This window comes from Oncorhynchus gorbuscha, linkage group LG25 (assembly GCF_021184085.1).
Source record: "Oncorhynchus gorbuscha isolate QuinsamMale2020 ecotype Even-year linkage group LG25, OgorEven_v1.0, whole genome shotgun sequence".
In the NCBI taxonomy this organism is placed as follows: Eukaryota; Metazoa; Chordata; class Actinopteri; order Salmoniformes; family Salmonidae; genus Oncorhynchus; species Oncorhynchus gorbuscha.
Window position 1 is genome coordinate 36052752 of NC_060197.1, and position 27830 is coordinate 36080581.

Here is a 27830-nt window from a genome sequence, read left to right on the forward strand (position 1 = left end):
GGGCACATCTCTCCTGTTTGAATACACTATAGCGCGTTGGTTTTAATGAGTCTTTTACGTTCTGTGTAGTCTCTTCCGCTCTTCTTTGTCAAAATTGATATTCCATTCACAATCAATGGAAAACAAGAGACGTGACAACATGAATTAAAGCAGACCACACTAATATGTCAACCTTAAAAGCTAGCTTGTCCAACGAAAACTGTATTTGCCATAACTACAATGCTTCATGATGCTTTCCAAGGGAGATGTACTAATCTATATATTATGGTTTATGATTAAGGAATGACCCAAGCATGTACAACAAGCAGATGTTTTATCACATGAATGCATATTTTGGCATATTTTACCATAATCGTTTTAACTGTACTTTGCAGTTAAAAATGAAATTGTTAAAAACAAACAAACACATTGGACTGACTGACTGGTCAACAGGTACCGCAGTAACTTACCATGGTTTCTTTTCATGTGAGAGAACAGCTCTCGTCTCTTGCTTAAGGCATGGAGCGATGGCAGGAGAAGGATAGAGCTGCACGTTAGTGGTTTGGCATCTCAGTTCCCTTCCAATTCACGCTTACGTTTGATGTCTAGCCACAAAATGTCTGGAACATTCAAGGTTTTTGGGTATACTATTTCTCTCCTATTGGGATGTCAATATTGTAACAATTCAAACTCATATAGTTCTTGTTTTTCTTTAAGACACAAGTGCAGGGTTCTGGAATGTTCTCGAACTGATCTTGACTGACTGTCTGCGGCAGCCTCAATACGCCCTTACCCAACACTTATTCACACACAAGAGAAAAGTACTCCTCAAAAATAAATTGCATCGAGAGAAACACCCACAATGACAATAACATTAGTTTATAAGACTGAATCTGGAGAAATTATCAAGGCACCAATATTCCTCCTCGTTTAGAAAAAAAGGCAACCCCGGTTTTCAAATTTCCCCCATTTAGAAAAATATGTACAAAAAAGACAACCAATGGACTGGTAAAGTTACCGTTTCTAAAAGTGCACATCAATGACAGTGACGATCAGTATTCTGTCCATGGGTGAATGGCCTCCTAGGTTACTACAAGGTGGTTCTAGAGGTCACCGTGGGGCTACAGGACAGTAGGACAGAGCTGGAGCAAGGTCAAACACACAGGACTGGGCAGTGAGATACACACTTCACTCGCTCTACAACATCGATAAAGAAACACACCATTTCATAAAGAACAAGTCTCTCTACCGCACCCTCCAGAATATTCACATAAATAACTATTCGAGTTACAAATCGGCCTGCGGGAAGAGCTACAATAGGCAGGAGAAAAAACATCAACAATAGGGCCTTTCGGGATAGGGATAAAAAAAAAAAGTACCATCTTTGGGCGACAGGAGGGTGTATGTGATCTGTCCAAGATTCTCCCTTACACCCTGACCCACCACTACCCATCAAGTTTCTTTCCCGTTTTCCCTCTGTCTCCTCTCTGCTCCTCTCCACGGCGTGAGTGAGGGCCACAGGTGGAGCACTTCTCAGACCGTCCAGTAGAGGGCAGCGGTGGCAAGGTCAGATGACTGGAGCTCCAAAGCACTTGAGGCACCACTGGACATTGCTGTTGGGTGGCCGGTCAATCTTGTGCAGAGCCTTGAGCTGCTCTGTGCTCAGACCATCAAAGGCCTGGCGGTATTCACGGTCAAAGGCCTCTGTTGGAAACACAGGAGGGAAGAATATCCAATCAGAACATGATAGAAACCTGGAAATAGAATTCGTTTTTTTTATTTTATACATAGCTTATCAAACTCAGGATAGAAAAGCTCATAGTAGCTGTGGTAACTATAGCAGTCTCAACAACAGTGGTTGATTGGAATTACCCAAATACCAGTCTTGGTTTAAAGAGAGTGGTTGGGTTATGAAAACAGTTCACTCACCGACGTCAATGTTCTCCCGTCCCAATGCCACAAGCGCCAGGAAGAGGATCTCCCTATAGATACCCCTGATAAAGAGACAGATCGATTGATTCATGAATAGATCAAAACAGTACAGACACCAACAGAGAACATTGACAAGTGCAATGCTTTCGTCTCACGAAATGGATCACCCAAAACCATAAGCTTCAGAGGACGTACCTTTGGCGTTTGACCTCTGGGTGCCGCTTGACCTCTCGGAGGAGCAGATTGATGGGGCCGTATACGTCGTTCGTCTGGATGCTGCGGACGATGCTGTTGAGGAAGGTCCGTGTCTCCTGATGGTCCGTGGGGGCCAGGGTGGCCTTCTTCTCCACTGGGGAACAACAGATGAGTCATTACTCATTACATTCACTGTTCAAAACATTAGAATAACGTATGTCATGGGTATAGATATTTTTAATAGCAGACATCCTGTCAATTAATGAATATGGCCAAAAATACATCACACACGCAGACAGAGACCCAGAGAGCGAATGCACAGTGTTCTGAGGATGATTGCTTGATCAGACGTAAGAGCTCTCGGTCTCTCTGTCTCTGTACTCACGCAGGGTCCTCCAGCTCTGGTAGAGGGGATCGCCAGGCTCCTGGTGCAGGTTGATGTTGTCCCACAGCAGCTGTACATACACCTGTTTACTGTCCTGGGACAGGGAGGTCTGGGGGAGCTGCAAACATGGTGAATAAAAAAATACAGACAAACACAGTCATCTTCTGTTACCCTACTTGAACAGTGCTCCAGCGTGATCATAAGTAGAGAGAGCAATGTTCCTATCTGCATGAGATTGACCACTAGTCTACTGTTACAGTACTCTCATGTGGAGAGGAGTAGTGTGTGTGTGTGTGTGTGTATGGGTGCGTGCGGGTGCTCTGCATGGTCATGTACCTGTACTCCATTGTTGCAGTGTTCTGAGGTGAGGATGAGGCCGGGCAGGTAGCTGGGCAGGTCCAGACGACAGAAATAAAACACCAGGTTCCAGAAGATGATGGGGTGTTGACTCAGGAATTTATGGGTGTAGATCACCTGGTTGTGAATTAAACAGTGCTCAAAAGGGGTACTACAGCTTATTGTTCAAATATGTCAAGTCACTGGGATGATGGAAACAGCAAAAGCAAGGTTGAAATCTGAGCAGATCATCTGCTAAATGACTTAAAAAGTAAATGGGACACACATACAATAGCATCTTGACATCATTGACACATAAAGTCATAATTCATGTAACAATCTAATTCATGTAACAAGCTGTCCTGTCTAGTTGAAATGTTGCATCTTTCTGAACATTCTTAGGTCTGTTAAATGTGCATTACCTGGTCCCCCTCGTTCTCGAGTAGGGTCTCCAGTTCTTTGCGGAGGACCAGGGGGCTGAGGTAGGGCACAGACACTGGCATGGGGTTGGGCCGCTTTTGTCCCAGGCCATCCTGAGAGAGACACATACAGACGGCTTTAGGCAGTTGCGTAACTCCTTCTGACCATCCACACAAGATATAATTTGTCGGAAGGTGAATGGGCGCCCCAGTCTGAGGTCCTGAGCAGGTTTTCGTCAAGGATCTCTATGTACTTTGCTCTTTTTCATCTTTCCATTCGATCCTGACTAGTCTCCCGGTCGCTGAAAAACATCCCCACAGCATGATACCGCCACCACCGTGCTTCACAGTAGGGATTGTGCAAGGCTTCCTCCAGACATGCCAGTTGGCATTGAGGCCAAAGAGTTCAATCTTGGTTTCATCAGACCAGAGAATCTTGTGTCTCATGGTCCGAATCATTTAGGTGCCTTTTGGCAAACTCCAAGCGGGCTGTCGTGCCTTTTTCTGAAGAGAGGCTTCCGTCTGGCCACTCAACCATAAAGGCCTGATTGGTGGAGTGCTGCAGAGATGGTTGTCCTTCTGGAAGGTTCTCCCATCTCCACAGAGGAAGTCTGGAGCTCTGCCAGAGTAACCATCGGGTTGTTGGTCACCTCCCTGACCAAGGCCCTTCTCCACCGATTGTTCAGTTTGTCCAGGCGGCCAGCTCTAGGAAGTGTCTCGGTAGTTCTAAACTTCTTCCATTTAAGAATGATGAAGGCCACTGTGTTTTTGGGGGCCTTCCATGCTGCAGAAATGTTTTGGTACCCTTCCCCAGATCTGTGCCTCAACATAATCCTGTCTCGGAGCGATACGGACAATTCCTTCGACCTCATGGCTTGGTTTTTGTTCTGACATGCACTGTCAACTGTGGGACCATATATAGACAGTTGTGTGCCATTCCAAATCATGTCCAATCAATTAAATTTACCACAGGTGGACTCCAATCAAGTTGTTGAAACATCAAGGATGATCAATGGAAACAGGATCCACCCGAGGTCAATTTTGAGTCTAATAGCAAAGGGTCTGAATACTTATGTTTTTTATTTTTAAAACATTTGCTAAAATGTCTAAAAAACCTGTTTTCGCTTTGCCATTATAGGGTATTGTGTGTAGATTGATGAGGATTTTTTTTAAATGTAATCCCTTTCAGAATAAAGCTGCAACAAAATGTGGAAAAAGTCAAGGGTTTGAATACTTTCCGAATGCACTGTAACTGCATGGCCAGTATGCATGCTGCAGTTTTAGAGTACCGGAAAATTACATTTCAATGAAAGTCCACAAACAGAAAGTCATTTTCGACTCAAAGATGAATTTCAATTGATACCCTGAATTGACTTTACTGAAATGTAATTGACTCAAGTCCTGGAAGTGGTAAGGATTGCGAGGACATTACTGGGACATTGCGAGGACATTACTGGGACATTGTGAGGACATGATTGATACGTTCTGAAAACATTCTAAGGACACTCACCACCTCTGTCAGGCTGCAGGGCAGGCTGGTGGTGGACACGCCGTGTCCGGGTTGTCTTTGGTAAGAGACCAGGCTCTGTAGTGGCCCGCCCACACTGTTACTGCGCGTCAGAGAAGTCCCCCGCTTCCCTGCCTGGTGTTCCAGCAAGCCCAGAGGGTCCGACTGAGCCGGCTCCGCTACCGGTACCAAACTGACAAACGTACAGAGGAGAGGGCAAATACAGAGACATAGGAACTTTAACAAACATTTACAGCAAGTGCGAGTCAAGTCGTCAGCTTGTGATGTTTCGGCTCTGACAGTTCAATTTAAAAGAGGAAGAAGTTAGCATCATTAGGATACACGTGATGCCCTTATCATAGTATCAAATATATTTAGAACTGGCCTCTTGAGTGGCGCAGTGGTCTAAGGCACTGGCTTGCAGTGCTAGCTGTGCCACTAGAGATTCTGGGTTCGAGTACAGGCTCTGTCGCAGCCGGCCGTGACTGGGAGAACCATGGGGCGGTGCACAATTGGCCCAGTGTCGTCCAGGTTAGGGGAGGTTTTGGCCCGGCAGGGATGTCCTTGTTCCATCGGGGACTAGCGACTCCTGTGGTGGGCCGGGCGCAGTACACGGTTTCCAGGAGTACGGTGTTTCCTCTGACACACTGGTGCGGCTGGCTTCCGGGTTAAGTGGGTGTTGTTGTCAAGAAGCAGTGGCTGGGTTGTGTTTCGGAGGATGCGCCTCTCCCATGCCCGTACGGGAGGTGCAGCGATGACACGAGACTAACTACCAATTGGATACCACAATATTGGGGAGAAAAAGGAGCGTTGTAAAAAAACTTTTTTTTCACACACACAATATATACATTTAAACTCAGCAAAAAAAGAAATGTCTTCTTACTGTCAACTGCATTTATTTTCAGCAAATTTAACAAATATATATATGGTAAATATTTGTATGAACATAACAAGATTCAACAACAGACAAACTGAACAAGTTCCACAGACATGTAACTAACAGAAAGGGAATCATGTGTCCCTGAACAAAGGGGGGGTCAAAATCAAAAGCCAGTAAGTATCTGGTGTGGCCACCAGCTGCCTTAAGTACTGCAGTGCATCTCCTACTCGTGGACTGCAGATGTCAGTGAGGTGTTACCCCACTCTTTCACCAAGGCACCTGCAAGTTCCTGGACATTTCTGGGGGGGGGGGGGTGGCCCTAACCCTCACCCTCCGATCCAACAGGTCCCAGACGTGCTCAATGGGATTGAGATCCGGGCTCTTCACTGACAATCCTGTTTTGCAGGAAATCAGCCATACTGCTCCTTTTGAGCGTGGTGGCATTGTCATACTGGAAGGCCAGGATAGGATGAGTCTGCAGGAAGGGTACCACATGAGGGAGGAGGATGTCTTCCCTGTAACGCACAGCATTGATTGCCTGCAAAGACAACAAGCTCAGTCCAATGATGCTGTGACACACCGCCCCAGACCATGACGGACCCTACACCTCCAAATCGATCCCGCGCCAGAGTACAGGCCTTTATGTAACGCTCATTCCTTCGACGATAAATGCGAATCCGACCATCACCCCTGGTGAGACAAAACCCTGACTCGTCAGTGAAGAGCACTTTTTGCAAGTCCTGTCTAGTCCAGCGACAGTGGGTTTGTGCCCATAGGGGGCATTATTGCCAGTGATGTCTGGTGAGGACCTGCCTTGCGACAGGCCTTCAAGCCCTCTGTCCAGCCTCTCTCAGCCTATTGCGGACAGTCTGAGCAATGACAGAGGGATTGTGCGTTCCGGGTGTAACTCGGGTAGTTGTTGTTGCCATCCTGTACCTGTCCCGCAGGTGTGATGTTCCGATGATCCTGCTTAGGTGTTGTTAAACGTGGTCTGTCACTGCGAGGACGATCAGCTGTCCGTCCTGTCTCACTGTACGGACATTGCAATTTATTGCCCTGGCCACATCTGCAGTCCTCATGCCTCCTTTTAGCATGCCTAAGGCACATTCACGCATATGAGCAGGGACACTGGGCATCTTTCTTTTGGTGTTTTTCAGAGTCAGTAGAAAGGCCTCTTTAGTGTCCTAAGTTTTCATGACTGTGACCTTAATTGCCTACAGTCTGTAAGCTGTTCGTTTCTTAACGACCATTCCACAGGTGCATGTTCATTATTTGTTTGTGGTTCATTGAACAAGCATGGGAAACAGTGTTTAAACCCATTACAATGAAGATCTGTGAAGTTATTTGGATTTTTACGAATTTTCTTTGAAAGACAGGGTCCTGAAAAAGGGACATTCTTTTTTTGCTGAGTTTATATATAGAACTAAACCAAGATACTTCATCTGTGTTCTTTTCAATGGGAGCAAATTAAGCACAGTGGGCAGAGCCAAGAACAAGCTAACGAGACCCTATTGGCGCATTCCAACATGCATTTGAATATTTCTGTTAGGGAACGTCTGCAGAATGTAGGCCCAGTTGCATTTCCTCTCCTCACCAGATTTATACATCTGGTGAAACATCTGGGTTCTTGGCTACCTGTGTTAGTATAATCACCAAGTCATTCATGAGACAGGCATTTCTGTGAACAGACCTCTTGTGAGTGGCGGTTTGGCTGGCTGGAGCCTCCCCTGGGTCCTCAGAGGAGGATTCTGGGAAGCTGATGAGGTCTGGGCGCGGGGTGTCGGCTGCACCCCCGACCCCGAGCACGGTGGAATCTGTAGTTGTGGGCTGGTGGCTGGCGCTGTGAATACTGTCTCCTGATGCACTGGGCTTCAGGTAGAACCTGTAGGAGAGATCAACACTTTGAAACAGAATAGAGCATACACAACTATCCAGCCATATACAGTACTGTGAAAAAGTATTTTCCCCATTTCTAGTCGTCTCTATTTCTTATATTTTTATACTGAATGCTATCAGATCTTCAACCAAAACCTAATTTTAGATAAAGGGAACCAACAATTACATAATTAATTTCATAAACAAAGTAATGCAACACCCAATGGCCTTGTGTAAAAAAAGTAATTGCCCCCTTATACTCAATAACTGGTTTTGCCACCTTTAGCTGCAATGACTGCAACCAAACACTTCCTGTAGTTGTTGATCAGTCTCTCACGTCTCTGTGGAGGAATTTTTGCCCACTCTTCCACGCAGAACTGCTTTAACTCAGCGACATTTGTGGGTTTTCAAGTATGAACTACTCGTTTCAAGTCCTGCCACATCTCTATTGGGATTAGGTCTGGACTTTGACTAGGCCATGCCAAAACTTCAACTTTTTAGCCATTTTTATGTCGACTTGATAGTGTGTTTCGAATCATTTTCTTGCTGCATGACCCAGCTACACTTCAGCTTCAGCTCACAGACGGATGGCCTGACACTCTCCTTTAGAATTCTCTGATACAGAAGGAACCGTGAATTCTGCTCTGTAAATGTAAGTCATCCAGGTCCTGAGGCAGCAAAGCATCTCCAAACCATCACACCACCACCACCATGCTGGACCATTGGTATAAGGTCCTTTGTGTGGAATGCGGTGTTCGATTTGTCAGGCATAACGGGACCCATGTGGTCCAAAAAGTTTTGACTCATCTGTCCATAGAACATTCTTCCAAGAGTCTTGATGATCATCCAGGTGCTTCCAGATGCTTTTTGGCAACATTAACAATGCCTACACTGAATTTCTGATCAATTTGATGTTATTTTAATGGACAAAATGTGCTTTTCTTTCAAAAACAAGAACATTTCTAAGTGACACCAAACTTTTGAACGGTAGTGTATATAAAACACAGGGAAATCACTGGGTTTTAAACCGGGAAAATGTACTATTAAATGGATCTATTCAACGATCAACAAATCCACAGACACCCACGCTGTGTTGGTGCGCAGGTCGTGGAACTCGACGTGGAGCAGAGGCAGAAAGGCGGCGCGGCAGAAAGGACAGGTGGTGTTGAGGTTGGAGTCGTCTGCCGTCCAGCCCGCCATGATCTCCTCGTCGTACACCAGACACTCACAGGACCGACACAGGGAGCAGCTGGACATCAGCACCTAGGAACATGCGGAAACGCGCACACACACACACACACACACACACACACACACACACACACACACACACACACACACACACACACAGAGAAACATTACAGATGCACCTGGCATAGGCTACTTGAGGCTCCCTGGCTAGATAACAGCAGCAAACTCATGTTATGGATAGCAAGATGTCAGTCTAAAATGACTCTAGCTCCCATGTATGTACTGCCAGGTTATTAAAGCACTTGTGCTCACTGACTCGGTGAGACAGTATGTTGAGTACTGTAGCCAGTAATTGTGAGTATGATATTCTCACCTCTAGGGCACAGTTTTGGTAGATACTTGAGGAGCTGGTGTGGTGGGAGCCTTGATCAGAGTCTGGACCTCTCCCTGGCCGTCCTGGAGTCACTACACACACACACAGTCACTCACTTCTACACTCAGTTTTCAACCATACACCAGTCTACATATTTGTGTGTTAACTGTGCGCGCAGAGGTAACGTTGCGACTGTGTATACAGGTAACGTTGCGACTGTGTATACAGGTAACGTTGTTTGTCTCTGCATGCATATAGTGTGTGAGTGTGAGTATATGCCTACATACTTTTGTATTTATATTTTTATATATTTATACTTTTTTTTTTTGTATTGTATTTATATAAGCTGTGTGTGTGTGCGCGCGTGCGTCTTACGTGTGGAGTGAGGTCCTCTCCCTGTGTCACTGCTGCTACTGCTGCTGGCCAGGCTGGTGCTGCTCTGTGTCAGTCCGTTGGACACCAGGCCTTGGGTTGGCCCTCTGTGGGTGGGACTGTCCCCTCCTCCACCCCCTGACAGCATGGACTCATCCAGCCCGGCAGGGAAACTATCCCTATCCCTGTAGCCCGGGGCCAGCTCATCCTGGGGAGAGGGGGGAAATAAGAAAAAATTCAAACTTCCAAACGATTGTGAATCTTCATATTATTCCCATGTACAACATTGAATGCATTCTGCAATATTATTTGAGAGTTGAACCTGAAATGAGAAGCTCTGCTTGAATAATGAAAGTCTTACATCATTTTTCTGTATATAATGGTGTTTGACCGTGTGGTATCTATATCATCCGGCTGTTGCAGGTTATTTTTGTGCAATTAATTACCATTTTACGGTTATTTCTTAGTTAATCTATGTATGTATGTTCTGCAGTCCATCTGCGCTCACCTCGTCATCGGAGTAGGAATAGGCTGAAGCCACAGCCCCCCACACTTTGCTGGCCAGGTTCCCTGCCTGCTTCATGCCTGACTTCAACACGTCCATCTTGGGACCAGAGAGCAGGGTGTCCATCTTCATGCCTGAGATGGAGTTGATGACCGAGCCCAGCGAGCCATTTTGCGATGACCTCACCAGCGCAGTCAGTGACGACCTCTGGCTGGCCACAACACCGCGGCTCCTTGTGGCCATAACGGCGAAGGTCTTTGAGCGCGTGACAGCAGCAGGGCTGCGTTTGGGCGTCGAGTCCCCGCTTGAACCCCCTGGGTGTTTGACAGGGGGCACAGGGAGGCTGGACCTCCGTTCTAGAGCTTGTTTAACTGGGGCAGTGTCCGGGGAAGTGTCCCCTCCCTGCCCCCCTTGCTGGAACTCCATACTGGAGGACTTGGGGCCCAGTGGGCTTCGCAGGCTCATGTACATCTCAATCTCGTCTGCCAGGTTTCGGGACACCACGGCGGGCAGGGAGTGCGGGAGCTCCTGGCTGGTTACGGAGGCCAACTCTTCGTGCTCTGAGACCAGCAGGGAGAGGGGATCAGCCCCCACATCCACCTCCTTCATCTCCAGGGTTGGCAGAGAGCTATCACCCCTTACCCCTGAATCTCCTTCCTCTTCCAACTTCAGTCCCATCTCATCCTCCCCGTCCATTCTCTCCTCCTCTTTCCCTAGCCCCTCCTCCAATGGGGTTGGGTCCATTACAGGACCCTCCTCCTCTGACAGTTTCCCCAGCATCGGACAACGCCCCTCCTCTGACTCCAACTCCTTAAAAAGGGCCTTGGATGGTGGATTTGTAGGTGGTTGGGTGGTGCCACACCCAGAAAGGGCATCGGCGAGGATTCGGGCATCGGCACCCATGCGTCTCGCGATGTGATCCACACCATTTTTCTCCATCAGCATGCCGGCACGACTCTCGACGCTGAAGCTGCAGCTGCGCTCCGAGAAGGCCTTCTGGCGCTGGCCCTGCCCCTGAACTGCAGGCCCCGTCTCCCCAGAGCCACCCGGGGCTGTAGACTCACCCTCCTCCGGCAGAGACACATTCTCGCTCTGGCTGCGCAGAGAGAACAGCTTCCCTGGGGCTGGTGGTAGAGAGGAACACAGAAGCATGCCTTCAATTCTGGGGACCTTTTTCTGTCCGGAAGTTTACTCAAATAAACCACCCCTCCAGAGTTCAGTGATATTGCAGACGTTACCCTTAATATCAAATGTGTCAACCTCAGATTGAGATTAGGTTTATAAGTTTGGGTCTGCTCTTGTCACTTACCAGTTTCTCCTCTCTTCATGGCAGTATCGAAGCTCCCTCCTGTGGACAGCTTGACGATGCTGGGGACATGTGGGATGGCTTCAACAGGGCTGGTGGGCTCCGCTACGACCACAGAACTGTCCACCGAGCCAGCTATGTCCCCACCTGAAGAGACATTATCCCACATCAAGTGAACATTTTTATTTTATAAATTTTTGCTGACAGAAAATCCAGAAAAAAATGCATGCTCAACCAGCAGATGCGTTCTTCTAGATTAGACTGGCATATACATTTTGGAAATGCCTGATTTGGTTACCATTGTGCTGTGCTTTGGGCTTGCTGCGGTGATCCACATCGACAAGAGGGGCTGCTGATGGAGCCAAATCCACTTGCACCTGATGCAGCTCATCTTTAGAGCCGTAGCCCTGGTCAGACTGACCTCCTGTGGGACACAAACATATTGTTGTCATCTACCCAGTCCGTTCAGATCTGTGCATATCTAAGGAGTTGGGGCTCGGAGCTATAGGCTAGTACCTAGGGGTTAGGGGCTAGCAGCGAGGGGCTGGGCAAAGTTGTGTGAGTGGCCTGTTCCAGTGTTTCCAGGTTGCAGCCTACCTGTGCTGCAGCCTACCTGTGCTGTGCTGCAGCCTACCTGTGCTGTGCTGCAGCCTACCTGTGCTGTGCTGCAGCCTACCTGTGCTGTGCTGCAGCCTACCTGTGCTGTGCTGCAGCCTACCTGTGCTGTGCTGCAGCCTACCTGTGCTGTGCTGCAGCCTACCTGTGCTGCAGCCTACCTGTGCTGCAGTGGTTGTCCGTGGCGTCTCCTATGATGAGGCTGCGTGCGAACAGCGTGTGATCCTCTCCGTTCACCTCACTGGAGTGGTCTGCACTCCCGTGGCTCAGCAGGTCGCCGCTCACCGACACCACTACAGACAGGAGAACAAGCCTACATCACTTCCTGTGTCCCAGATCAGTTTTAGGTGAGTAAGGTAAAAGGGAGCTACTGCCCTTTACCATGTAGTAGTTAAACAAAGAAACAAAGCAATACAGCCTGTACAGTATAATACTGTATTATTGTGAATCAACATGACTGTCCTACAATCAAGCACTGATTCATTAAATTGCATCGTTAAAATGGATTTAAAACATTTAGAAAGAAATATGAATTTGGTGCAAAACCTGTTGTGATTCTACTCCAACCTAAGTGAAGGACACTCTTCTCATGCTCTGTCCCTGTAGTGTTCTGACACCTCACCTGTCGTGATGATGGTGGGTCCTTTCGTGGCGGGCATCCGGTGGAGTGCCTGTTTAAATTGGGCCACAGTGCGCACCACGTTGCGAACCTTGGCCCACATGAAGAGACCGCTGCGGTTCCGACTTGGCCAGGGGCCTTCCAGAACAGCCTGGAGGAAAGAGCAGATTGCAAGTTAACATGGACCTGCTTTGAATTTAGGTATTTGTATGAGCTAGTTTAAAGTGCCCTAATCTTAAATGTTTGCAGATATATAAGATACAAGCAATATGGTGGAATCTCCACCATCTTAAAGGGATAGTTCGATATTTTGGTAATGAAGCCCTTTAACTATTTCCTCAGAGCCTGATGAACTAGTGGATACCATTTTTATGTCTCTGTGTCCAGTATGAAGGTAGCATGCCAATGTTTCCTGTAGACTTCCAGTCATTGCACTAACGCTAGTTAGTATTATCTCACAAAACTACTGCAAACTTCCTTCATACACAAAAATGGTGTCCATAAATTCATCACTCTCGGGAAATTGCCCAAATCTATCCCTTCAACCCTATCCAGACCAAACACTGAAGGGTCAAAGGAGATGGGGCAGGGAGCTAATTGGACTGTATGTACATGTAACTGCCAATATAAAGGAAACACGTGAGTAAATGAGGCATACAAAGTATATTGAAAGCAGGTGCCTCCAGACAGGTATGGTTCCTAAGTAATTAACATCCCATTATGCTTAGGGCCAAGTATACAAATACCCAGTTGCCCATTATTTTGGCAATATTAGATTATATATATATATATATATAAATAAAAGTTGATGGTTGCTGATAATGGACCTCTGTACGACTATGTAGATATTCCATTAAAAAAATCTGCCATTTCCAGCTACAATAGTCATTTACAACAATAATTTCTGATCAAATTGATGTTATTTTATTGGACAAAAAATATGCTTTTCTTTCAAAAACAAGGACATTTCTAAGTGACCAAACCTTTTAACAGTAGTGTATACATACATGTCTCCGTCACCAGATCTCAACCCAATTGAACACTTATTGGAGATTCTGGAGCGGCGCCTGCGACAGCATTTTCTACCACCATCAACAAAACACCAAATTATGGAATTTCTCGTGGAAGAATGATGTCGCATCTCTCCAATAAAGTTCCAGACACTTGTAGAATCTGTAACAAGGCGCATTGACGCCGTTCTGGCCCAACGCCCGATTAAGACACTATGTTGGCTTTCCCTTTATTTTGGCAGTTACCTGTAAGTGTATGGGCTGGTTAAAGTAACCCACCTTGTTGTAGTAGCCATAGGTAATCGCGTTAGGGTGCACCCCAGCCTTCTTCATCTCCACCAGAACACGGACAGCCATGACCGGCTGACCGTACAAACCACACAGCTGCATCACTACACGGTAACACACCTACAGAGGGAGAGATGGTGGCTAATAATAACAACCTAATAGCTACAGTAGACTTCCACTGTAGTCGAAATGATGGCACTCGCGCGCACACACAACGACTCATGTTAACATTGACAAACACACCCCCCCTTACATACCAATCCCCACACCATCCCCACAACCCAACCCAACTCCCCTCCCTTCACCTCATCCAGGACCTCCACCTCAGACGTCCTCATCTTGAGCAGGACGTTGTAGGCCTGCTGCATGGCCCAGCTCTTTGACTGGACCAGCCTCACCCCCACGGGCAGACAGATGAACCACAGACTGTAGCAGTGGCTGAACAGACACTTGGCCCACAGCGGAGGGTCGGAGTAGAAGCGCTTGGCCATCTTGTAGGCCAGCTTGATCTCCTGCAGAGGGGCATTTCTGTTCAGTTTAAATTAGCTTTATTTAATGGGGGTGGGAGACATGAATACAATTGAATGATTATGTGTGATTCCAGATGATTTTAAGTTTATTATTATCGTGTGCCATTTCCTCATGGTCAGAGTTGGGAGGAGAGTGTGTGACTGTGCACGTTCCTAATGGTGAACCTTCCTTCCCTGCCTCCGTACAACAATGGCCTAATAATACTGCATGTGTCCTTCTGAGGAGAGTCTTTCAAGTGCCACAGAAATATTAACGCCCACATACTGACACCCACCACGTTTGTGGTATGTGTGTGAATATAAAAATGTGTGGTGCATAGTATGGAATATATTTATACAATTAGATTAGTAAAAATAAATGTTTTGTAATACCCATGGTATACGGTCTAACATACCACGGCTTTCAGCCAAATCAGCGTTCTGGGCTCAAATCACCCAGTTTATATTATGTAATCTATTTATTTTCAAGGTACTTTTTAAGTCTTCTACATGTAGCCAGACAAGCGCTACACATACACAGCAAACAGTTTTGTCTGACCTGGAAAAATATATTGGCCTCCCACAAAAGCAGAGAATGACAAAACAACAAGAATCACAAGACAAAATAAGCCCGTTTCCTGGGAGGTCTATTATTCTAAAAACGGGTCACAGTGACCCCCTTTCCCCTCCCCCAAAACACACACACCCCCTCTTCCATCTCTGTCCAAAGTAAGCTGGTTGTCTGTACTTGGCCTAGACAAAACTCAAAGAGCAGCAGCGTTATAGCCCAGAGTCTGCTATTCTACTCGGCCCTATTGTAAATAAGTTGCTGCTGATGACAGTGGTGAGTGACTTATTTTTATTAGAACCAGCCTGTGTACCATTCCAGAAGGAGAATGGTTGTCCAAAATGGCACCATATTCCCTACATAGTGCACACACTACCCTATAGGCCCTGGTGAAAAGTACAGTACTATATAGGGAACAGGGTGCCATTTGGAACACCAGGTGAGAGAATGACTCAGCAGCCGACAGTGTCCATGGCAGGCAACGTTATTCCCTGATTGGGGAATTGGTCATGTGGTCAGGGCAGTAGACAGGACACAGTGAGTAAAACTAAAATGATCAGGACAATGTTGTTGACCAATGTGTGTTGACAAAGATGGCGCTGCAGTGAATTGTAGCAGTTTTACAGGCTCCTGAGCAATTCTGCTCCCCCCCCCCTTTTTTTTTAACATAATGTCTCCGCCATAATTTCCTAAGACCAAAAACAGCATCTGGACATCAGAACAGCTTCAAGGCATGCAACACTGAACCATGCATGAGAGCCCCAGCTGATCAGAACTGTGTGATCTCGCTTTCCAGAGCCGATGTGAGTAAGACCTTTAAACAGGTTAACATTCGCAAGGTCCACGGGGTCAGACAAAATACCAGGACACGTACTCAGAGCATGTGCTGACTAGCTGGCAAGTGTCTTCACTCACCTGGTCTGTAATACCAATTTGTTTCAAGCAGACCACCATAGTCCTCATGCCAAGAACACCAAGGTAATCTGCCTAAATGACTATCGCCCCTTAGCACTCACATCATCAGCCACACTGACCATCAACACATGGGCCCCTCAGGGGTGTGAAATTCATCCCCTCCTGTACTCCTTGTTCAACCAGGACTGCGTGGTCTCTGACGACAACAGTGGTAGGACTGATCACCGAGGACGATGAGGCAGCCTATAGGGAAGAGGGGGCTGTAGTTGAGCTGGTCAAGAGCTTCAAGTTCCCTGGTGTCTACACCCACTTAGGAGGTTGAAAAGGTTTGACATTGACCCTCAAATCTTAAAAACGTCTACAGCTGTACTGCCATCCAGGACCTCTATATCAGGCGGTGTAAAAGTAATGCCTGAAAAATAGTTAACTCCAACCACCCAAGCCATAGACTGTTCTCTCTGCTTCCGCATGGCAAGTGGTACTGGCACATCAATCCCGACACCAACAGGCTCCTGAGCAGCTTCTATCCCCATGCCATAAGACTGCTAAATAGCTAACTAAATACACCACATGACCAAAAACATGTGGACACCTGCTCATCGAACATATAATTCCAAAATCACGGGCATTTAATACGGAGTTGGTCCCTCCCTTTTCTGCAATAACAGCCTCCACTCTTCTGGGAAGGCTTTCCACTAGATGTTGGAACATCGCTGCAGGGACTTGCTTCCATTCAGCCACAAGAGCATTAGTGAGGTCAGGCACTGATGTTAGGCGTTTAGGCCTGGCTCACAATCGGCGTTCCAATTTATCCCAAAGATGTTAGATGGGATTGAGGTGCAGGCCAATCAAGTTCTTCCACACCTATCTCAAAAAAACATTTCTGTATGGACATCCATTTTCTGCATGGGGGCATTGTCATGCTGAAACAGGAAAGGGTCTTCCCCAAACTGTTGCCACACACTTGGAACCACAGAATGGTCTAGAATGTCATTGTATGCTGTAGCGCTAAGATTTCCCTTCACTGGAACTAAGGAGCCTAGCCTGAACCACGAAAAACAGACCCATTATTCCTCCTTAACCAAACTTCACAGTTGGCACTATGCATTGGGGCAGGTAGCTTTCGACTGGGATCCACCAAACCAAGATTTGTCCATCGGATTGCCAGATGGTGAAGCGTGATTCATGAGATATAAAAATAAGAACACGATAATGTAAATAAGCATACTATACACAGGGTCAGTTCCAGTACCATATTTACAATGTGTAGGGGTACTGGATCGATAGAGGTAGATATGTATAGGGCTATGGTGACTAGGCATCAGGATATATGATATATATATTGATATATATAGGATTGTATGTGAGGGAGTGTTTGTAGAGTCAGTATAAATGTGTGTGTGTGCAAATTATGGAATATATATATATATATATAATATATATGTGTGCAAATTATATATATATATATATTCCATAATTTGCACACACACACATTTATACTGACTCTACAAACACTCCCTCACATACAATCATCATATACACTGCTGCTACTCTGTTTATCATATATCCTGATGCCTAGTCACCATAGCCCTATACATATCTACCTCTATCGATCCAGTACCCCTACACATTGTAAATATGGTACTGGAACTGACCCTGTGTATAGTATGCTTATTTACATTATCGTGTTCTTATTTTTATATCTCATGTTTTTGTTCTACCTTGTTATTTTTAGTATTAGATTGTTATTGATTATTGCATTTTAGGGGTTAGAACTTGCAAGAAACGCACTGACATTAAAAATGGATACACACCCTACCGCACACACTTTGCACTAACTATGAGCACACACTGGATTACCCACACACACACACAATACGCCCACACACACACTTTCACACTCACCACGTACACTCTGCTACAGTTTTACCCATCCTGTTGCCTAGTAACTTTACCTCTAACTATATGTACATACCCATCTCAATCTCCTCATACCACTGCACATCGACTCGGTACTGGTACGTCCTGTATATAGCCATGTTATTTTCACCCTTTATTGTTATTCACTGTGTATGTATTCCTCATGTTTCTATTTTATCTTTAACTCTACATTGTTGGTAAAGGACCCGTAAGTAAGCATTTCACCGTCAGTCTACACCCGTTGTTTTTCAAAGCGAATAAAACGTACTGTACCAGAATTAGCCCGTTACACCTGATCCTCTGGTTGACCATTTATGTTATTGTACACATCATTGCATCTACCCCATGGTCCTGCCACTGTGCATGTGCGCGCGCGTGTACCTGCTTGGTCCTCTTGGCCAGCAGTGCAGGGCTGCTGGACAGGCTGGCCCCTGATGTACTGCTCCTCAGCGCTGGTATCACCTCTTTGGGACGGTCAAACAGGTCCATACGCAACCGAGGGAAACTCTTATAACTAACAGAGAGAGAGAAAGGGAAAGAAAAACACCAGAGGTATGTATGAGAGTGAAACTAATGCAGACTGAGCCAGACGTCCACTGTAAAAACTACATGTCTCACTGGTGTTATTGCGCTGTCAATGTGTTGGTGGTGCAGCATTGTACTGGGGGGTAGCTCACCTGTAGCGGGTAGGGGGATCAGATTCGTCCTCGGTGGTGGGAGGTTCTGGGGGCATGACGAAGACTGTATGCTCACTCCTCTGTGATTCGTCTAGTTCCATGAGCTTAGTGTCCTCCGAGGACTCACCGTCCACCTATGGAAAGGAAAACATGTTCTCAGTGTCAGCGCACACGGACACACGGACACACGGACACACACACACACACACACACACACACACACACACACACACACACACACACACACACACACACACACACACACACACACACACACACACACACACACACACACTCCTCCCGAGTGGCGCAGTGGTCTAAGGCACTGGATCGCAGTGCTAGCTGTGCCACTAGAGATTCTGGGTTCGAGTCCAGGCTCTGTCACAGCCGGCTGTGACCGGGAGACCCATGGGGCGCCACACAATTGGCCCAGCATCGTCCTGGTTAGGGGAGGGTTTGGCCTGCAGGGATGTCCTTGTCCCATCGCGCACTAGCGACTCCTGTGGCGGGCTGGACGCAGTGTACGCTGACATGGTCGCCAGGTGTACGGTGTTTCCTCCGACACATTGGTGCGGCTGGCTTCCGGGTTAAGTGGGCATTGTGTCAAGAAGCAGTGCAGCTTGATTGAGACAATTGGATACAACGAAATTGGGGAGAAAAAGGGGTAAAAATTAAATAGAAAACAATCTATAAATAAAAACACAGACAAATCAAAATCACTAAAACCATTCTTCTAATGCATAAAAATGAGAGACTCTAGTTGGAAAAGGAGATGTGTAAAACTTGATTAGGGTCCGAGGGATTACCTTAGTGCCTTTGTCGTTGCCTTTATCAGAGGGAAATAGCTGCAGGGGGAACAAAGTAAAAGAACAGATTAAATCAGAGGAAAATGAGCCTTCCTCCGTCAGTCTCACCTGGAGGAATGTTACGACTGAGGCACCAATAAAACACATATTTAAAAAAGCGCCACATTGCTCTTGGGCCATGTTCTTGTCTAGCAGGGTTTGGGGGGGAAATTCCAATTCAAAAATCTAAAAGTGAAGGTTATTTTCAAAAAATTAATTGATGTTCAATTCACTTCCTGGCTTGATGGGTGTTATAATGGAATTGGCCAACCCAGCAGGCAAAGCATAAAAAATGGCATCATTACAAGCAGTTTTAGCTGCATGGAACACTGTTGGAACTTAAAAATAATTCATTGAATTTCAATTCTCTTCCTGGATAGACGGAGTTGATATGAAACTGACCCCCCACACGGACTCCTGTTGCTTTATAATGCTCACCTTCTCAATGCAGTCGTCGAAGAAGGCAAGGCCTGTATCCTTGTCGCTGACGAATGTGCACTCCTCGATGAAGCGTATAAAGATCTGAGTCTTGGTCAGCTGCGAATAGAACTTCTGGTGGGCTCGCTCCCTGCTCTTTAGGAAACCTGGGAGAGGACAGAGAGCCAGGTCAATGGGCCTACCCCATAGGAAACCCTCAGTATAGATATGCCTGTTATGAACACTTGGAGCAGCAGTTAGATACGCTGTCTGGTTAGCACAGCTCCTGGATGACATTAAAACAATGTATAATGTACAGCACCAGTCAAAAGTTTGGACACAACTACTCATTCAAGGGTCTTTCTTTATTTTTACTATTTTCTACATTGTAGAATAATAGTGAAGGCATCAACACTATGGAATAACACATATGGAATCATGTAGCAAACAAAAAAACTAAATATATTTTATATTTGACATTCTTCAAACTAGCCACCCTTTGCCTTGATGACAGCTTTGCACACTCTTGGCATTCTCTCAACCAGCTTCATGAGAAATGTTTATCCAACAGTCTTGAAGGAGTTCCCACATATGCCGAGTAGTTATTGGCTGCTTTTCCTACACTCTGCAGACCAACTCATCCCAAACCATCTCCATTGAGTTGTGGTCAGGTGATTGTAGAGGTCAGGTTATCTGATGCAGCACTCCATCCCTCTCCTTCTTGGTCAAATAGCCCTTACAGTCTGATGGTGTGTTTTGGGTCATTGTCCTGTTGAAAAACAAATTATAGTCCCACTAAGCGCAAACCAGGTGGGACGGCATATCGCTGCAGAATGCTGTGGTAGCCATGCTGGTTAAGTGTGCCTTGAATTTTAAATAAATCACTGACAAAGTTACCAGCAAAGCACCCCCACCTCCATGCTTCATGCGGAGATCATCCGTTCACCTACTCTGCGGCTCACAAAGACACGGCGGTTGGAAACAAACATCTCAAATTTGGTCCAAGCAGGTCTCTTCTTCTTATTGCAGTCCTTTAGTAGTGGTTTCTTCGCAGCAATTCGACCATGAAGGCCAGATTCAGTCTCCTCTGAACAGTCAATGTTGAGATGTGTCTGCTACTTGAACTCGGAAGCATTTATATGGGCTACAATTTCTGAGGCTGGTAACTAATTAACTTATCCTTTGCAGCAGAGGCAGCTCTGGGTCTTCCTTTCCTGTGGGGGTCCTGATGAGAACTAGTTTCATCATAGCACTTGATGGTTTTTGCGACTGCACTTGAAGAAACTTTCAAAGTTCTTGAAATTTTCCAGATTGACTGATCTTCATGTCTTAAAGTAATGATGGACTGTCGTTTATCATTGTTTATTTTAGCTGTAAAAATAAAGAAAAATGAATGAATAGAATAGGTGTCCATTTTTGACTGGTACTGTACATTGCGCAATAATAATACTTTGAGAAAGGTGTTAGATGCAAAAAATATAAATGATCATTTTACAGTTTAAAAAAAATGTTTTTTTGGTGTTGTAGTATTTTTACACCACTTTTTCTTTTCTCCAATTATGATCCTCAATGCAACTTCGGGAGAGGCAAAGTGATATCCAATTATGATCTTGTCAGTATTTTCAAGTCCGGATGAAAAGCGTGCCGAAAGTAAAACTCAGGCCCAAGGCGAGCGTATAATTGGTAGGTTTGGGAAAACACTCTAAAGTTTCTAAAACAGTTTGAATAATGTCTGTCAGTATAACAGAACAAAGAGGTGAAAACCGAGAAAAATCCATCATTGAGGCGTTCTTTTCAATGGGTTTTCCGGGGATCTAAACATGAGTCACTGGATGTCACAGGCTTTAGAAATTGGTTTGTTTTTCCTTTGTGTAATGAAGAAGTAGGGCAGCCGAGGGTTGAGTGAAGTGTACGGCCCGCTTTGTTTTTACTATTGAACGAGTTTATCCCGTCTTAAATTTGAGTTAAATACCTAAAGTTGCATTAGGAAAGTTGTTTGAAATGTTTATTTTCTTAACTGTCCATTAGCACATTTTTTACGTCCATTTGTGATGTTTTGTGCATTTTGTGTCGAGCCTGACGAGTTGAAATATGAATGTCATGTGTTCGTTTGTTGTGGTGCTATCCTCAGATAATCACATGGTTTGCTTTCGCCGTAAAGGCTTTTTGAAATCTGACACATTGACTGGATTAACAACAAGTGTAGCTTTAATTTGGTGTATTGCAAGTGTGATTTCATGAAAGTTTAATATTTATAGCAATTTAATTTGAATTTGGCGCTCTGCCATTTCGTCAAGGGGGACAGACAATACAGCGTGAGCCAAGTAAAAGTATTTTCTTAACTGTCCATTAGCACATTTTCCGTCCGTTTTGTGTACTCTCTCGGGACAGACAATACAGTGTGTGCGCAAGATTTTGTTCTGGGTACCGTGATAAATGTTGTGGGCAAATAAATGAATGAAGGACTAAAAACAATCTATTCCCCATTGTTACAGTGTAGTTTGTTTAGTGAGTCGGAGGCGGTGGCCTTATTGGAGGGGACTTAGGTGATGGGTTTGAGATAAGAGTGGTGAAACACACCCACACTAACCCTGTAGGTCATATAGTGAGTCTGCAGAGGTGGCCTTCTCGGAGGGGGCCTGGGTGATGGGTTTGAGATAGGAACGGTAGCCCTTCAGGATGTGGGCCATGAAGCGCAGCAGGGCCTCTTGGATCTCCATCTCCAGGGAGGTCATCTTCTTGTGCCAGGTGAAGTCCGCCTCGATGGGGGTCATCTCCACCGCCAAGCCCTCCTGGGCCGTCCGACGCACTGGAAAACAGCCACCAGATAGGGATAATTACATTTCACATACTAAAGGACTAGGGACAGTAGGCTAAACATGCTATTGACTTATATCCTTTTCACCAATCACACTATGCTGTATCAGATATTTTACAGCACAGTTCCATGTCTCAGGCATGAAGCAATTTCTATGAGACTCGAGAGTAAAGTTGAACTAGAATTATGTGACTGTACCGATGCCCAGCTGGTGTTGCAGGTTGGTCAGGGAGTTAAACAGACTTTTGCAGGGCTTCTTTGGGAGGTTCTTCCAGTTGCTGTGTTTCTTCTCATCAGACCTGCAGAGATGGTTCAGAATGTTCGTAAGGCGTTATTGGAATATGCTCATATTGGTATAAATTATAAAATACCTCATATGCGATATACGGACTGTAAAACAGCTTCTGGGGCATGGTCAACAGTGAGGATAAGTGTGTTAACAGATGGGGGAATGCTTCTTTAAAGTGTCTGGATCTTACAGGTAGATCGTGTTGGTGTCCAGGTCCACACAGACCACGTCCGGAGGAGGGTCATAGAGGTCAAAGTAGCGGGAGTCCACGCCCACAATGAAGGGACAAGGTGCATTGAGGACCCCCGCCAGGGAGAGTGGGCAGAGGGGGATGTACGGGCACTGCCACTGGAATGGAAAAATCATCTAGATAGCAGGACACAGACAGAGAAAATCAAACTTCTTTTTCACATTTTAACCTAATGTCATTCCTACACAGTCCACATAATGTATACAAGCGGTAACTGGATTTTTTAAAAACACCAACCAACCAACCCATCTATTTTATTTATATAGTCCATTTTAAAAACACTTGTCACAATTAAAACTGAATGACCATATCCTTTATCACTCACCGCCACCACAGCCTCTGCGACCCCGGTGAGTACAGCGGGTCTCAAGGAGTGCAGCAGGATCTTACTCTCCAGCAGGACAAAGTGCAACAGCGTGGCACAGTTCTCTGAGCCCAGGTTAATCAGCAGTGTACTGTAGTCTGCACCACTGAGGAGAGAGGGGAGGGGACGAGAGGGAAAGGAGAGTTGGGAAGAGAGGACCACAGAGGTATTGGGGAGAGGATTCAAACGAGACTCAGGGATACAATGGGTCATGAAAGGTTGGTTGGATTGGTACATGTGCAGTAAAGAAGGTGTGTGGGTAAATCAGAAAGGGGTGAAGGTAAACTGGATTGAGACAAAAGATCAGATTACAAAACCTTTTTTTTTTACCTTTTAAGGGGAAAAAATACTTTATTTTATTTGCAGAGAGTAATAGGTTCAAACTTTGCAAAGCAGCAAACGCTTGTAAATCTGTCCCAAAGGCACTAGCCAGCAAGTCTTCCAGTCCCAAAAGGCATGAGCTCACTAGCTGACCATCTACTGAAGAGCTTGTGGTCATAGACACATCTTTATGAAAATGAAAAGAACTGAAAGACCGGCACGCTGAATATGCTCCCAATTTACTACCTTTATTGACAACGTTTTGAATCGACACAGATCTTCAGGTCAAACAAAATCCATGTTGGATCGAAACGTTGTCAATGAGGGTGGTCAACTGGGAGCATATTAAGTGTGCAGGCCTTTCTGTTCTTCTCACTAGCTGAGCAACAACATATTCTACTCTGAAATTAACAGTAGAGAGGAAAAAGCCTGATGGACGACATGAGGTTTCTTGGTGGAATGCAATAGCAGCACAACAGTTTATTTCATCTGTACAGGGGCTGTGTTTCTACACTAAATAATGACGGAACTGTCCACAATGTGACAGACAGGCAGTGCTGTTTCTGGGACAGTCCTAGTGCCTGTTTTCCAGTGGTAGTTTCAAAGCGTGAATATTTGACCTGGGAAAACTGTCAGTAATTCATGCGTTTAGCATTACAGAGACAGAAAGTTTGGAGTGTGCTTGGTGGATGATTGCCTTTTCTAACCCCGGTATTTCCTCTGGAAAAACTGTAGTTGATGCTCTACCATGACAACGGAAACGACCGGGCCCTTTCTCTCGTTCTGCAACTGAAGTTTTTCCTTAGGACCTAGATTATACGGTCTCTAAACCAGTTGTCGAACGGACGTACCCTCTGAAATCAAGCCATTGAAAAAATAATTTAAAAAATGTTGATAGCCTAGAAAAGGTCTTACCTGAGAGGCATAGGAGTACACACAGGCTGTGCGAGCATCAAGGTGTCGTGTGCAGAGAGCTGAAAGAGAATACAACGCTGTCACAACAGCGACACCAACATAAACTGCATTCGCCAGCACAGAAATAACGACATCTCACCTGGACCAAGATTCTGGGCCTCTGAGGTGAGGGGAAGGACACGTTGTGCATGAAATGGGAGATGTGCCTGGCAAAGAAACACACGCAAGCAAAATAATAGCATTAGCTTCAAAACACCCACCTACTCCTCTCCAGACCTGGGTCAAATACATGCGTCAAACACTTTAATCTTGAGCTGCGTCCGATTTCGTTTTCCTGGTACAATGAAGCAACGGAATAGTCCCAAAAGTGAAAACCCCAAGCTATATCAAGCATATCTCCAACTCAAATCCCCAACCCCCCACCATTGACAAATGACGGCATCCTTACTTTTCGATGGGCAGCGGGTGGGGGCCCGAGACGGACAGCTTGTAGAGGAACATGAGGAATTTGCGGAACGACTCGAAGAAGGGCCAGCGGGAAAGGAGGCAGATGCACTTGTTGGTGTTGACCGTCCGGTTGGGGATCATCTTCTTCTCCACGGTGGTGAGCAGGCCCAACTGCACCTTCTGCTTCTCACTGAGGAGATCTATGGGGTAGGCCTCATAGAACTGGATGGCAGCACCGTACACCTGGCACAGAGCAAATTAGATTAAAGATATATTGACAAGAATTTTAGGGACTTTAGCGAACACCCTTCACACATTTTTATGATAGGGTGATTAACTTTTAAGCACCAATTACTAAATTGCGAAATGCAACAATTATATAGCGAAGTACATTTTGAAAAGCAAATTCCCTACTCCCTCTAGCTCAGGGAAATGCAACGTGGTTTGTGACATAACTTGTGATGAGATTGTAGTTTGCTCAAGAGGCAGCTGACATTCAGGTGCCTTGATACACACAACCTGAGGGGAAAAGTAATAATTCTCCCCAATACCAATGTCACAAGCAGCTCAGGAAGTGAGACTTGAATGTTGACTATGACAACTCTCACAGGGCTATTCAATTCCTGTCCTGGAGGACCAAAACATTTCCGGTTTTCATTCTCTCCTAATGAAAAACTAAACAAGTGTTTCAGCCCTGCAGGACATAAATGGAACAGCCCTGATCAATCTATTCACGAATCAGTGTAAATCCCAGTTCACTGATATAATTCCATTGTTATAGTCCACTTACCTTTTCCCCAGAGGAGTTGGTTAACACAAAGGTGGAGAAGACAGGGAGAGGGTAGCGTGTGTTGGGGGTCCAGCATTCGATCTTAGCCCCCATGGGGAGGCAGAACAGGGGCACAGACTCCGACAGGGGGAAGGACTCATAGTCATCCTCTGGGTAGCGGAAGATGAGGCCTGGAGGAGAGAGAGCAATCAATCTATCTTTTTTTTTTTTATATACTGCCAATCACACACACAAGACATGTAATAAACCTAGCTATGCAATATGGATCTAACTGGGGTACACACGATGTCAACAGATCCCACTACACAATCATAACAGAACATTGAAGGGACGAGAGGAGGTTGAAAGGACAGAACTTGGAATAAGATCAAACCCCTTTCACTTCTCATCCCTTCATTAACGTCAGCCAGTGTGTTGAGATTTAGAACACATTATTTTCAAAAGAAATCAACACTTTGCTGACCAATGCCTTGTCACCCATGGCCTTTTGTGAACGTTAGAGAATGTTGTCGAGAAAAAAAAGCAACTGAAGGAGTAGGCGGGGTAGGAAGCAGCGTGTGGTCATCACCTCACAGGAAGAAGGCCTAGTGAAGATAAAGTGTGTGTGTGCATGTGGAGTCTCTGAACCGGGGCCCGTCTAAGCCAACACCCAGCTCTGACCTCAAAAAGTAGCAAGTTGGAGATGGGGACAAACTGCTGCATTTACAAGAAGGTGGATACATAGCGTGAATAAAACCCTCTGAACATTTTAAGGGGTAAATGTCTTCAGAAACATTACATTTCTACACATGCTTTTGTATAGTCCATAAGAACCTGTTTGGAGGTCTTTTAAGTGAAAAACCCAAAAGCGAAAAGATAAACCATTTAACACCAGGTGACAGCAATGACACACACCACTATTTTCCACCTTGAAATAAATTAGCACCAGAAATGTGCTAATGAGAGTCGCCGTGAACCCATCTAATGTGAGGCCAGTGCCCTTTTCTAAACTCCAGGTTGACGAATAGCGATTTCAACCTAGGACTTTGTCCCAAATGACACCCTATTCCCTACAGAGCACACTACTTTCGACCAGTGCCTATAGGAAATAGGGTGGCATTCGTGACGCAAAACATATATTGAGATTCAAAAACGCCAACAACAGCCCCCAAATCAAACCTGCTCATTTCTAGCCATTTATTCCAGGAATCATCAGGGAGAGTGTGGTTCAGTTTCCAGGTATTTGAGTGACAGATCGAGTTGACATTTGCCAGTGCATTTAGTCTTATCTTCAGCACACAGAAAGCTCCTTTCAAATCAGATCAATCATAGAAGATCAACGTACAATTACTGTGAAGTCAACTCAGGCACGAAGCAAGTGGAAACATATGGTAAACAGCATTGAACAAAAGGCTAGAGAAAATAATATCTATCCATCAATGAGCGCAGAAAAGACTGATGCGGAGAGATGGGTAGATTGAGAGTAACAATAAAAGAGCCAATAGCGTGCGAGACTCACCGGCTTTGTAATTAATGGAGTTGGACACCGACACGGATTTCTTGTAGCACAGGAAAACACTAGAGCCCCACTGGAGGAGGAAAAACAAGACCATGTGACTTTGGGTTCAAAACAACATTTTCAAAGATTCATTTCGACAGAATGTTCTCAGCGAGGTTGAGTGGCATGGCCTGAATTTCATATCACGGTATATTCCAGCTCCATACGGTACATTCCACACCCATCGATTCCCCAAAGCTCTACCTTTCTGGCCCAGATGAAGACCCTTCTAGGGGCCGAAATGTTGTAAACCAACCGAAAAGGTATGTGTTAGAGCAATTGAGTGTGTGGGCATGGTTAAGAAAGTAGCCGTGTCCAAACCAGAACTCCCCATAGGGCAGGAGCCCATCTCCTGTTTCTGTAGCATGAGGGAGCTTGATGTACAAGTCCACCCCTGGACAGGGCTCTAGTCCATCTCCTAATGCAGAGTGCCAAGCAGAGGCATCGGGTGTCATTTTTAG

At 45.6% G+C, this 27830-nt stretch overlaps 1 protein-coding gene across 2 annotated transcripts in view; it reads right to left on the bottom strand.

Annotated features, from left to right (window-relative positions):
* Positions 1–296: 296 nt before the first annotated feature.
* LOC124014543 (DENN domain-containing protein 4C-like) overlaps positions 297–27830 on the bottom strand; it is a 57181-nt gene continuing 29647 nt past the window's right edge. For both annotated transcript variants that reach the window (XM_046329660.1, XM_046329661.1), the window contains exons 4-34: positions 27331–27400; positions 25833–26002; positions 25044–25285; positions 24735–24801; positions 24596–24654; positions 23321–23465; positions 22936–23111; positions 22655–22755; positions 22229–22447; positions 19660–19805; positions 19183–19221; positions 18377–18510; positions 18081–18213; positions 14093–14299; positions 13779–13907; positions 12493–12640; positions 12032–12163; positions 11554–11679; positions 11259–11402; positions 9953–11073; positions 9448–9652; positions 9073–9164; positions 8596–8771; positions 7324–7515; positions 4757–4946; positions 3250–3360; positions 2828–2965; positions 2492–2609; positions 2107–2260; positions 1909–1973; positions 297–1683 (exon numbers count right to left, since the gene is read on the bottom strand). In XM_046329660.1, coding sequence (XP_046185616.1) covers positions 1547–1683; positions 1909–1973; positions 2107–2260; positions 2492–2609; positions 2828–2965; positions 3250–3360; positions 4757–4946; positions 7324–7515; positions 8596–8771; positions 9073–9164; positions 9448–9652; positions 9953–11073; positions 11259–11402; positions 11554–11679; positions 12032–12163; positions 12493–12640; positions 13779–13907; positions 14093–14299; positions 18081–18213; positions 18377–18510; positions 19183–19221; positions 19660–19805; positions 22229–22447; positions 22655–22755; positions 22936–23111; positions 23321–23465; positions 24596–24654; positions 24735–24801; positions 25044–25285; positions 25833–26002; positions 27331–27400 — 5286 coding nt within the window. In that variant the 3' untranslated portion in view covers positions 297–1546. The remainder of the gene's footprint in view (positions 1684–1908; positions 1974–2106; positions 2261–2491; positions 2610–2827; positions 2966–3249; positions 3361–4756; positions 4947–7323; positions 7516–8595; positions 8772–9072; positions 9165–9447; positions 9653–9952; positions 11074–11258; positions 11403–11553; positions 11680–12031; positions 12164–12492; positions 12641–13778; positions 13908–14092; positions 14300–18080; positions 18214–18376; positions 18511–19182; positions 19222–19659; positions 19806–22228; positions 22448–22654; positions 22756–22935; positions 23112–23320; positions 23466–24595; positions 24655–24734; positions 24802–25043; positions 25286–25832; positions 26003–27330; positions 27401–27830) is intronic.